The sequence below is a fragment of the Cinclus cinclus genome, chromosome 2 (genome assembly GCF_963662255.1).
Source record: "Cinclus cinclus chromosome 2, bCinCin1.1, whole genome shotgun sequence".
NCBI lineage: Eukaryota > Metazoa > Chordata > Aves > Passeriformes > Cinclidae > Cinclus > Cinclus cinclus.
In genome coordinates, this window is record NC_085047.1 from 37611975 (window position 1) to 37624478 (window position 12504).

Sequence of the window (12504 nt, forward strand, 5' to 3'; positions counted from 1 at the left end):
TCACAAAAACTGAGACAAAATAATTTTTTTTCTCTTTAGTGTATTGTAATAAAACCTTAAAAAATACCAGCATTAAAAAAAACAATCAAATCCAAAGCTGAAAGTTATTTTCAACCCTCTTCACAAAGTATTTTGGCATGTCAGACTTGAAGCATATAAGTAATCCTTACTTACCTCAGTAACCCTAGCAGTGATTTCCAGGGAAGGCTGAATACACGAGCTAAAAGGTAGTCTCTCACACAACAACAACAACAACAAAGTAAAAATATTTTAAATCTATCTCTTCAAGAATTATTATTTAGGCAGCCTTAAACACATTGTTCACTTAAGAGTTCTTGCATATTGCTCTTGCTGGAAGTCTAGCACATACCCTTATTACTCATCCATGAGTGCTTTCTTCAGTCAAAAGCCTTTCCTGACACAGGGTGACCATGACATGGTAATGTGGTATGGATGAACTTAATTGGGATGGCAGTGTTAGGAGTATATCAACCTATTTATGACTCTATACTGAAGTTTTCAAAAGGGCATGCAGTGACAGGACAAAGGGGAATGGCTTTAAACAGAAAGAAGTCAAGTTTAGAGGAAGAAATTGAAGGTGGTAAGTCATTGGAACAAGTTGCCTAGAAAAGTTGTGAATGCTCCATCCCTGGAAGAATTCAAGCCAGGTTGTCTGGGGCTCAGGTCTGGTGGAAAACGTCCTTACCCATGGCAGGGGGATTAAAACTACTTGATCTTTATGGTCCTTTCCTTTCCAATCCAAACAATTCTATTCAGCGATTCTATTGTATGATTAACTGCATGGAGATGGCTCAGCACTAAACTCCTCATCCAAATTTGTTCTTTTCTTTTGTCAAGTATCCAAAGCACACAAATATGTAGATGATGAAAAAGAAACATGTTCTTTCACCAAGAAAGTGATTCCAACTAGCCACGGGTCATTTCTTGGATCTATTTAAAAACAATTAGTGCACTTATGGGCAGCAATCCAAGAAAGCACTTATGGATTCTGTTAGTCCCTGTGCATAGTAAGCCAGCTCTGGACTGCTTCCCATGCTCCAGAGCTACTCCAGCAGCTCCCAGAACTGATGGTCCTGGCTACCAGTGAGAATAAAACAGTTCTTCCAAGACTGAGTCCCTCCTTCCAAATATGGAAAAAACAAACCAAACCAAACCCAACCCAACTCACATCTTTGCAGCAAATTCTAAAATTTGTCTACCTTTTTTAGCACTGAGCATGAAAATAAGCATTCTTCAACGGATTTCATTACTTTACAGATTTTTGATGTAAAAGTTGTCTTTCCTGGTTTATTTCCAGGATTTTACTCCCAAGGAAGATGAAGTACAATTTTTTCTGCTTGCCAGTTTGTGGTACTACAAAGACTCATCAAGCAAGGATGTTTAAGAGCACAAAATTACCATGGTTCAATATGCCTTTTCTGCTTTCTAACTTTTCCAAAGATGGCAATGCTTTTCATTTTAAATAATAAATAAAGGATGAAAGAAATAGTGAAAATATTTTACATTCCAGGCAATCCCTCAACACCCTTATTTCATTCCCAGAGCAGATATAGGAGAACAAAATGAGACACAATATAGGAGAATATTTTTTTCAAAGAGAAGAGCAGTTTGTTTGCTGAACACTGAAATGTGTTCACTGATTGGAAATTGTTAATGTTTATATACTTTAATAATTATTATTATTACTATTATTACTATTATTATTTTAAAAGTCTTAGTGATGAAAAGGTTGTTTATGATGAAGTCATAAGAGACATTACAATGGAAACCACACCCATGTCCTATAGCCTCCAATTATTTCATAAAGTTTCCCCAAGATTATATCAGAATTTAGTTTCTATACAATTTCCATAAATATAGCATTAAAAATTCCAGTGATTATTTGTGTTAAGTTTTGTTTTGGTGGACAAGAGGCTGACAGAAATGAGTTCTAGTTTTGCTGGCAAATATGTCCCACATTCACATTCTGCTCACTATACCTGAAGTCCATCAAACAATGTGTTTTGGTTTTTTTCCCTCCTATAGTTTCTTTCCTTTGCCTTATTGAATTTCTTAGAAAAAAATCAGGACAACAGGGTAATCTTTCCAATAAAACCATGGTAGTGTCTGTCTTCTTCAGGATATAGTGTGCGGCTTCTTAACTCTGTCAGCAGGTCCACGTTGTCCCTGTTGTGCTCCTTAGGAACACATTTAGATTTCCCTGGATCTCTATGCTCTGGATGATATGCCATCAAGTCAGTCATCCCAGAAACATGTATGTCCCTGCACTGAAGAAATGTGTGGTATTTTATAAAACAGAGGAAAGGTCGTTAAGTAAGAACCATATTGTTCATATATTATTAAATTGTCATGGTTTAAAAATCTAGAAAAAGCCTGATTTTGAAACCTTTTCCAAAGCCTGTTATCAGAACTTTCTATCAATGTGAAATGATAAAGTAACTTTCATTTCTATGTTATTTGTAAGGCTCTAGGTGTATTTTTCTGCTAAAAAAAATCAATTCCAGTTGTTTATTTATTTCCCCCCCTATTTTATTTTATTACAAGCTCTTGGACTGATGAGAAGTATTTTTTCCTCTATGGGAAATGTCATTTTGATGCTTAGGCCAAACACATAGCGTAAAACTGAAACAATGTGAAGGAAGGTAAATTAAAACTTTGAAACAAAGCTTTTCAGTGTTACTGAGATAAGAAAATAAAAGTGATCCAGTTCAGTGCAGTTATGGAACATTTTTGAAATTTGACAAGGAAGTACCTTCCAGTGCAATTCCCTCACCCACTGCTTTTGACCAGTTCTAACTTCCACTCTTCTTAACTGAAAGCCAGTATCAGCACTGTTACATTTTACATGTTGAGGGCCACCAAAATATTGAGAATTACCAAGAGACCAAATTCAAGGTATTGAAATCCAGACATGACTTTTAAAAAGTCATGAGTACTTAGTTGACATTGGTGTTTCACATCTATTTAGCCATGGCATTCTCAGAGTGCTCACAAATCTGACAAAAGCTCAACCTTCATCCCCGGGTGCCCACAAAACAGTGGCAGTCTGGCTTCTCTTGCCAAACTCAGTATAATCAGCAAAAAGGAATAACAGAACAGGTATTCCTAGAAGGTAAGTAAATAGATATCTATTTCTCCATATAATTTTCCTAACATAAATTCTCTAAAGAATTTAGTTTCTTTGGTCACAAATTGCAACAAAGCTCAACTGCTATAGGTGAAAAAGCACATGAAATGGTGGTATAAAACTCCTTGTATTTGCAAACATGTTTATATGAAGTATTCTAATCTATACAGGGAGTTGAACTGCTGATAGAAAATGGAAGGAGCTACTCCAATTGAAACATCGAATATGAAATGTATATAATCTGAAAAAAATGAATTAGAATTTAATTTTTAAGGCTAGAGAGATCTGTTCCAGATAGATTCCATGGCTCAGAAAGGTGGTTGGAAAAGGAATTGTAATATAAAGAAGAAAGTCACATTAAGTTCATCATCACATCTATCTAATATGTTGAAGGAAGGAGTCAGGGAACATAAAGGGAAGGAAAAACAAATGTAGTTTTTAGTCAGATTTTTTGGAGGAGCTTGATGAATTTTGTAACAACAATGAGAAGATTCAAGCTATTAAAGTGTTTGAGTTACAGAAGTGATAAATTCAGGATCAATTTATATCAAAAAGGCTTTCAAAAATATAAGCCAGAGCATATAGCAGTTTTAAGCATCACATTGTTTCTTTCTCTGAATCAAAAAAAAATAGGAACATATCTGTGTGGGATCCTGGCTCAGATTATATCAGGCTGCTAGAAAATTCAGATCTGGATTTATGCCTTACAGCTGATTTGCCTTTGGAAATTTCTGGATCTGACCCAGCATCAATGTAAAAGTACTAATAACAGTGTTTGAGTTCCAGGTCTGAAATGTGGGGCATAAAAATGAGGGCTGGGCTGTAATTCAGCTTGCCAGTGCCCAAGCATGAGTATCAAACTGAATGACACACAGGATTTATTCAGGAGAATTAAAATGCTTTCTAATTCATTGTTTAAAAACCAGAAAGTTTAACTAAATTTGCTCTGCTTTTATTTGCAACCTAAAAATAAAGTATAGGAATGCTAAGTCTGAGGAATATAATGTTTAAATGTGATACATCCCTTGAAATATGGAAAATACTTTTCTATTCTGACAGGACTTATGTTTTGTTGGCTGAGTTCAGATTAAACCAATTTTGGCATTAGAGCTTACATTTAATCAACAGATTTGCATGTTGAAGTGCAAAAGACTAGACAGTCATGTTTTATTCCTTCATTCTATCTGGAAACCTAAAAGGGCCATTTGTTAAACCAAATTTCTGTTCATCTGAAACTGTGGACCTTCTGTGTGTCCTTTGGCTCTCATTAAAAATAGATGGAACTGAATGAGATTCAGCAAACAGGTAGGCAATTTTTGTGCTTTCATTTTATGTGCACATTTGCTCCTTAAGCTACAAAACTTTTCTTGTACTTATCCCAAATTTCCTTAATCTCCCTTTCTGCTAATAAACTCATTTATTCTTAATCCTCTTCTAAATTGCTTGGAGATATATTGTTCATCCTTCTTTTATGAGAGTTTTTACACCCTTGTAAAAAGCACTTTTATCTCAGAGAAGCCTCATGGTTAAATCGTGAATGGAACTTGGGATTTTTGCATCCTTCTAAGATGCGTTCAGAATGCTGCTGCAAATCTCCTTTTCCTGGGAGCTGTAACCAGGACACCTGTACATCACTGTGTGTTCTCTATAAACCCTGTCACTGGGTCCTTGCTCCCAGCCATGTCAGACTTAAGCTGCTTTCCTCACTTTCCGTGCCCTCTATGTCTTGTTTGTGGCTCAACTTTGTCTGTGATGACCCAGCCCCCTGTAATTTCTCTTTGTTTGCCACTTCACTGCTTTGAACCACAGTATTTAATGCCAGGACCCTGCTGTAAGTGCCTGCACAAGTGACCTATCACCTCCCTCCAGATTCCTGTTCCCACTGTTCCTTTACATGAAACTGCTATTTTTTTCTGAAGTCTGTAACCTCTGCCAATCAAAGTAAGATACTGCACTGCTTCAGCAGCATCAGCCTCTATTTATTTACTCTTTATTGTCTATGCCTTAGATCACAGTTACTTGGGATGTGTATTCTGGTACTGCTCTGTGTTTGAGTATCAGCATAAATAATGCTGTTCCATCCATGCCTCCAGCTTTTGCACAATAATATCACTTAACAGTGCAGGCAAAATAAATAATTTAATAGTCTGGTAAATGTAATAAATATGCTTCTTCTCCTGGTGATCTTGAGGACTTGTCATTTTCCAGCAGTTCTGTCCATTGATCCAGAGTTTCCCCACATAATTGACTTCTGTTGGGTTTTGTTTCTGCTTGTTGTTAAGATGCATATTTTAAAACACCCTTACCAGGATGAAAAGGTACTAGAGCATTGGTGGGAACTCTGTCTGAAAGAAAGCAATCACATAAAAATCTAGTCTTCAAAGGTCTAAAGGCAATCAATACCAAAGGATCAGGTTAGCCTTTTGACACCTGCAGCTGGCCATTGAGTGGAGCTACTCATCTGGATAAGCTTGCACACCTAGTTATGAACTTCTTTGAATTACGGTCGTAGATATTAAAATAATCTCTTACTGGTGTTAGTGGTGAAACCAGCACCAAATCTTGTAAAATCCAAAATGTTTGGAGGCCATTAAATGTCTCCTTTTACACATGCATTTTAAATTTTTTGTCCTAACTCTTGTTCTTCAGAGGTGGCTTGTAGCAGCTCTCCTGTGGCATGGAACTTATTACACTGAAAAAGAAGTCAGATAAGTCTGTGAACTTCTCACTTTCTGTAGTGCTCCAGCTGGGCAGAAAATCAATGTTCTTAGCAACGACAACAATGACACCCATTTGGGTTCAGCAAGTATGTTCTAATCTGCAAATGAAAAATGAGCTGGATGCTGAAATTTTCATCTCAGTGTGAGCTAAGTGTATGTGAAGGGATGGAAACATTTTAGTGCTTAATAGAAGTGAATGGGGAAAAATTCTTTATTGTCTTTTTGGATTCTCTTTGTTTGGCTGATTTCATAATTTTATATCTAAAATTTATACATAGCTTACTGAATTATGTATTCTTTAATAATAATATCTGACCTGAAACTGTCTATGAATAGCTTATGTTAAAAAGTGAGATAAATTCTCACAAGTCACTGGTGATGATTACAATAATTTATGGCTTCATGTACTTTCTGTCATACAGATAAACGTAGCCTAATATTCTACTAGGCAGTATTCATCAAAGAAAATGCAGAGATTTTAACAGCTAAATTCATAGCTGGAGCATAGGTGAAGTCAATTATTACTTAGATTTCAGCCATAGCTTCCTGTGTTTATTTTCTTACTGAATAAACTGTGTATAAAATACTGTTAACAAGTTTTAGGTTTTCGTGACAACACAACTGGATTACAGAGAACAATTAATTTTGTTTCCCACTAATATAATGGTTATTGCCTTTTATATTGACACATTTATTCAATAGTGACCTTGTCTATTACAATCAGCTCTATGTTTATCTTTTTATCATTATCCCAAGAAGCAAGGAATTGTTTGACTTTTGATGCAAAGAATAGGTTTTGATTTCTCTCCAGCATATATCAGTAAACTGAAACTCATTAATTCTAATCCTAAGAAACACCTGTAGCTTGATTTTTTAGTGTGTTTGGGTTTTTAAATATATATATATGCAGCTTCTGGAGAAGACCATGTATTTAGTTAGATAAACAAAAGAACATAGTCCTGTTTTCTTACCAGATGAAATCAGAACCAAAACTAATTCCTCATCATGCACAAACTCTTAGGACAGTCTGTGAAATGTTTGTGACCACTGAAGGCAAGTATCACCTTTACAATTGTGAAGTCTGAACTGAGGGTATTTAGGACTCACAACTTTGAGTGTTCAAAATAAACAAATAGTAGTATAACAATTGAAAAGACATAATTTTCAAATTCCTATGGGTGATAGGAAATGTGGCAGAAACAGCAATTACCATGCCAATTTCAAATATTCATGGTTATTTTGATCTTAAAGTTACAGCATCAAAATCTCTCACTCTTGTAATTCTCAGTGTATACATTTATGTCTTTCTTGCTGGTTAATGCGCAGAGTTGAGTAACTTCAAGTTTATTCACTTTATCATATATGCTTTCCTAGTTTTGGAGCTATTAAAATATTTTATATTATATTTGTATTTGTATTTATATTTATATTTATATTTGGAAAAAAAAGCATAGGTGTCTTAGCATTTACGGCACAAAAAAGTGTCATTAAGTAACTCTGCATGTCATCTTTCAGGCCAAACTTTGAACTGCCTTTATATTAATTTTGACAGATGGCCTAGATAAAAATCAAAAACTATAAACCCAAGTAATATGATGAGTAACAACTTCCTATGTGAAAACCCTAACTAACTGGACAGTTTTAACTGACTGCTGAGCATAATGTCATTAACCTGGGAAATTCCACAACTGAATTAACATATTTTGCCCTACAGCAACATGAAAGAATTAAAGCTTTTATAATGCAGTTTTCATTCTTTTTCTGTATGCATCACGGTCCAGCAATTAATATTACAAGAAAACTGAAGAAAAGGAAATTAGAGCAATCCATTTGGGAAAAAAAGCTTTTTTCTCTATTCATGCTTTGCAAATCAGAAGGTTTTGATTTTTGCACTTTTTTTGGTGTCTTTGACATTCCAAGCTTTAGGAACCTATTTGACCTGTGGTTCTTTGTGAGAAAGATTCCAGCCATGAGTGCTGTTGACACCAAACTATTTAAGCTTTATTATTAAGTTGTCTTATATCCATGACTGGGTATAAACTTTGTGTATAAAATAATATCTCCCTGCACCCCCATGATAATTTTTCTGAGGTGGTGAATTTTATTTCAGGTGCTATAAAAGTCTCTCTAGGCACTTACATTTCATAGTTCCCAGTGTTTCACATAAAACAAAAATTAGATTCTCACATTGCTGGTAAAAGGTAAGTTAAAAAAGAAACCAATAAAAGTCAAATTGAAATGTTTTTTACATGGCATACTGATGGAAACCAGGTCTTTATTAGCCAGCATCCAACTATGCCCACAGCATTGACATCTCAGGAAAGAGGTCAACATTATCATGGGGAAATCAATGAAGTTTGCTGCTCAATATGCAGTACCTGTCAATAGTGCAAATGAAACCTGTCTCAGACTGTGTTAGAAGGGTAACATAACAAAGATAATGGGGAAAAGTCAGTTGAATGTAGAAGGTGTACACTGAGATTTTGGGATTCCTAGACTTGATTTACATCTCACTCACAAACTTCCTCTGCGACCTTGTCCAAATCCAAAGAAAGACTTTAAGATCATTAAGTGGGATTTAGGTAGGGGTTTGTGTTGTGTAAATCCAAGAATCTGATCCCTTAAGACATTATTGGACTCATGGGTGTGTGGAAGATATTGACATTTTTAGGAGGGAATAACCCTTGGGGTTTAGATCTGTGCTTGTACTAATGTCCAGCACAGCACCACCTTATCCCCAACACTGCCAGAATACCCATTGTATCAGTGATATCTCAAGGGTCAGAAATAGTTAAATATTTGCCCAGAGAGTTGCAGAGAATGGGAAGGGACTTGTGAAACAGTCCTCCTAGCCTCAGAGGAAGGACTCTGAACAAATGATCCCTTCCAGGTAGTCTGGGGTCTTGCTGAGGCACTGAGTCTTGAGTTCCTGCTGTGTCTCTTGTCATTTGACTGGTGTCACAGGTCCCCATGCCCTTTGGAATGCAAGACATGGGTGCCAGTTCACAGACTAGACATTAGTACTGCTTGGCATCTCATTAAATGAAGAGCAATTAACAGAAGTAATAAATAATAATATAAAATTTAAAAAAAACAGAAAAATATACTATATCTATCTATCTGTAGTGCAGAAATGACAAAATGCTGTGGGAGTTTTTGCTAAAATTAGTACAATTGACTGAAAATAATCAGCTCAAAATGGCACATCCTGAAAAGACCCATGGCTGAATGAAACCCCAATGACATCTTTCAAATCAACTAGTGTTTTATATGAAGTTCATAAATAATCAGCACTGCATAAGGCCTTCAGATAACTTTAAGTATATTAGCTCTCTCACTGGTTTTGTGAGGCAAAGCAATATGATTACCTATTTTTTTTTTTCTGAAAAAGCACATTTAGTTTTGTGTTGCAGCATTTTTCAAAGTGTTTACGTGCCTGTGGAGATGGAATAGCATCAAGTTTTTCAAATACAGAGAGCAGGTAGGTACTGAAGCTCTATCTGTTTCTTTAGAAATCTGAACACTTTAAAATTCTGCTTTTCATAATTTTGAGAACAGCAAGCATTGCATTTCCAGCTTCTTTTCCTTCCAATACAAGTCACTATTTCACCAGACCATGCTGCATCAGACAAGACCATCATTCACATTGTTTCACCCTGCAGAAGTAATAAATTCACTTACTTGTGCAAGTCTTGTTGTATTTAGGGTTCTCTTGAGGAAACCCTTCCAACCGGCACTGAAACCTGTGCTGCCAAAATTCCTGAAACCATGGATTCCGATGATTGGTTTCTGGCCGAAGCTGTAGGTAATAATCATCAAACCATTTCACGTCTGGAGACTGCAGCTTGATCGTTATCCCACCAACAGCTTCATTCTGGTACCCTTCTGTCACGTCATACCTGTCTGCCCAGCCGTCACTACAGGGGTAAAGGAAAGGGACACAGCATTGACCATTCAAAGAAATCTGAAAAGAGCTTCCTTAACATTGAAAACCAGAGTTTAAGAGCACACACACTAGCAGATGTGGTTTGGAGTGAAGTCTTGTAAACCACCTGTAATTGTTCTAGTGGAAGAATTCAGTGTTTTAGTTACATTTGCCTGACATCCACACCCTCTACTTAAATTCCACATCCTCCACATCAGGTAATTGAAACAATGTTAAAAATCTGCTGTGTATAAGTGCATTTCTGCATCAATTAACCTCACTGAGCTGTGGAGTGAAAACCTTGGATTCAGCGTTTCCCTGGCACTGGGTTGATATTACTCCTAGCCCAGAGGCTGTGACTGTGAGGACAGGATCTCTCACTGTGCAAAGGGCAGGACTGTGATGCAGACCATGTCTGCATTCTTGATGGACCACGGCCCAAAGAGCCAGAAACATGTCTTGAATGGGCTGGCACTGCTCAAGCAGAAGCACCAGCACAGAGACAGCGTGGCATTGCATCTGCAGCAATTAATCCTCTCTGCAGACACGACTAATGAAGCTGGGCAGAGCATTATGCAGATCCAGGTGTTGCTCCTATTTCTTTGTTACTTGTGGCTGGAGCTTTATGGAGTTGTGTGATACTGTACTGCACACAGAATTTTAATCCCCTTCTGTTAACCTTTCAGTTTGCAACACCCTAACCACAAGGAAACAGAAGATGCTGAAGACCCCATTCAAACAAAATGTCATAAACTTCTCAGGGTAATTTCTCTCTCCTCATTTTCCCAATGGATGTTCTTGGTAGCACTGAAGAATTTAAGAAGTTTCACTCAACCTTAAAAATGTACATATCTCATAAGAGCATTTCAGATTTCTTTTCTTTTATCATGAACATGATATTTCAGTTTTTCAAAAGCCTCAGGTCTTACAGTCAGAGACTTGGAGAAGAATCCCAGATCAGCATTTTTACTCCCTCTAAAAAGTCACGGATGTTGACTATAGAGAGTACCTTTAAACCCTATAAATTGAATAATCAAAGGATAAAATATAAGCTCAACTTGTCCTATTTTAAAACTTCATGATTTGTTTAAATCTTGCCCTTCTGTAAGTTAGTCATGCTGTAAGTGATGTAGGTGACCTTTATGTGTGTGGATCTGTTATTCTATTTTGATCATTCACTGCCTGTCTTAAACTTTTCTTCTGCACTGCAGAGCAGGCAGGAATCCTGCTGCAGACACCTGGTCCCCAGCACATTCCTTATGCTGTTCACTCAGCTGTCCCCACACAGAGCAAAATGCCCCCAGAGAGTGACTCCTGCACAACACAATTTCAGCAGAGCCTGGACTCTTGACTGTGTCTTAGCACATCTGCAATGTAAACAGTGGCTTCACTAGGGGGGAAAAATACCCAGGGTCTGGAATCAAAATGAAGGAACCCTTAAACATGCTTCAGATTTCAAATGCAGTGATTTACTCAGCACAGAAGAGTAAAATATGCTTCCATTTTGCAAGATAAAAGATGAGCATTGCTGTTCAGCTTGAAGAACACTTGGAAAATTTACCTTCTAATTTAGGGATTAACACAGGTGTTAATGTTCCCACCTGTACTCAAGAGGCTCGGTGAGACAAACACCCCCCACTTCCACCAGGAATGTTTACTGGACAGAGTTAAAACCTTTTATGGGTTGTTTTGTGATAAAAGCCACAGAAGGTGTTTTAAATTTATGACTGATTTAACCTTTCCTTTAAAAGATTTGTCTTGTTCTTTGGCAAGTTTTTAAGCAGTTTTATCCACCCTCATGAAACCTGACAAGTTTTTGAATGCAGGAAGTGATAGGTTTTGTAGTGTGGGATTTTTTTTTTTTTTTAACTGGGTAGAATTTAAAAGAATTAAAGCCATGCTGTCAGTATCCCAGCTTTATGAGTTGTGTCATAGAAAACCTAGAAAAAAAGCCTGTTTTCCTGTAATTAATGTCTTAATCATTTTCAAAGGAGCAGTTTCGTAGATCTAATCCAGTAGGGTGCTATAAAATTGACAGTATTACTTTATGATTTTCTATCCCCTTTAAGAAGATTTGCAACAGAGATACCATTTTATACCTTTAAAATTATTAAAAAATATAGAAATGACATATTACATATTGATATTATATAACCGTCCTTCTCAACTTTTCTGCAGAAGAATTTATTAATTCCATGGAGCTGCTTCTCATTCAAGTAACTATTTCAGTTTAGCAAAAAGCATTTAGGAATATTATATAAAGCCTACTCAAAGTGTGTATTGTACCAACAATGATGTCAAGATAACAAAGCCTCAGATGGACAACATGCAAAGCAAATGCTAAACTACTATCCCAAAGTTAGTGAAAATGGAGTAGGTACACAGGACAGAATGAATATTTAAAAAATCTAGTTGTCAATTTCAGAGATGAAGGGTGAACCAAAAATTGAGATGATCTAGAAAACAGGCTTAGTTGAATTAGGTGAAGATTTATAGCCTAAAGAACCAAACACAATACTAGGGGAGATAGTCTGTACCTTGTCTTCAGATACATCAAAAGCATCATCAAAAAGATCACAAATTGTTTATCATATTGAGATAAGCATTCAGGACTTAAACTGAAAAGAGAATGACTCATCTTAGACACCAGGAAAGTTTTCTTGCAGTAAAGAGAATGAGGAACTAAAATAGCTCGAAGTGAAGACTCTTAG

General features: G+C 36.4%; 1 protein-coding gene across 3 annotated transcripts in view; it reads right to left on the reverse strand.

Annotated features, from left to right (window-relative positions):
- The window catches only part of GRM5 (glutamate metabotropic receptor 5), a 218964-nt gene that overhangs the window by 46491 nt on the left and 159969 nt on the right, over positions 1-12504 (reverse strand). For all 3 annotated transcript variants that reach the window (XM_062487536.1, XM_062487535.1, XM_062487534.1), the window contains exon 3: positions 9550-9785. In XM_062487536.1, coding sequence (XP_062343520.1) covers positions 9550-9785 — 236 coding nt within the window. The remainder of the gene's footprint in view (positions 1-9549; positions 9786-12504) is intronic.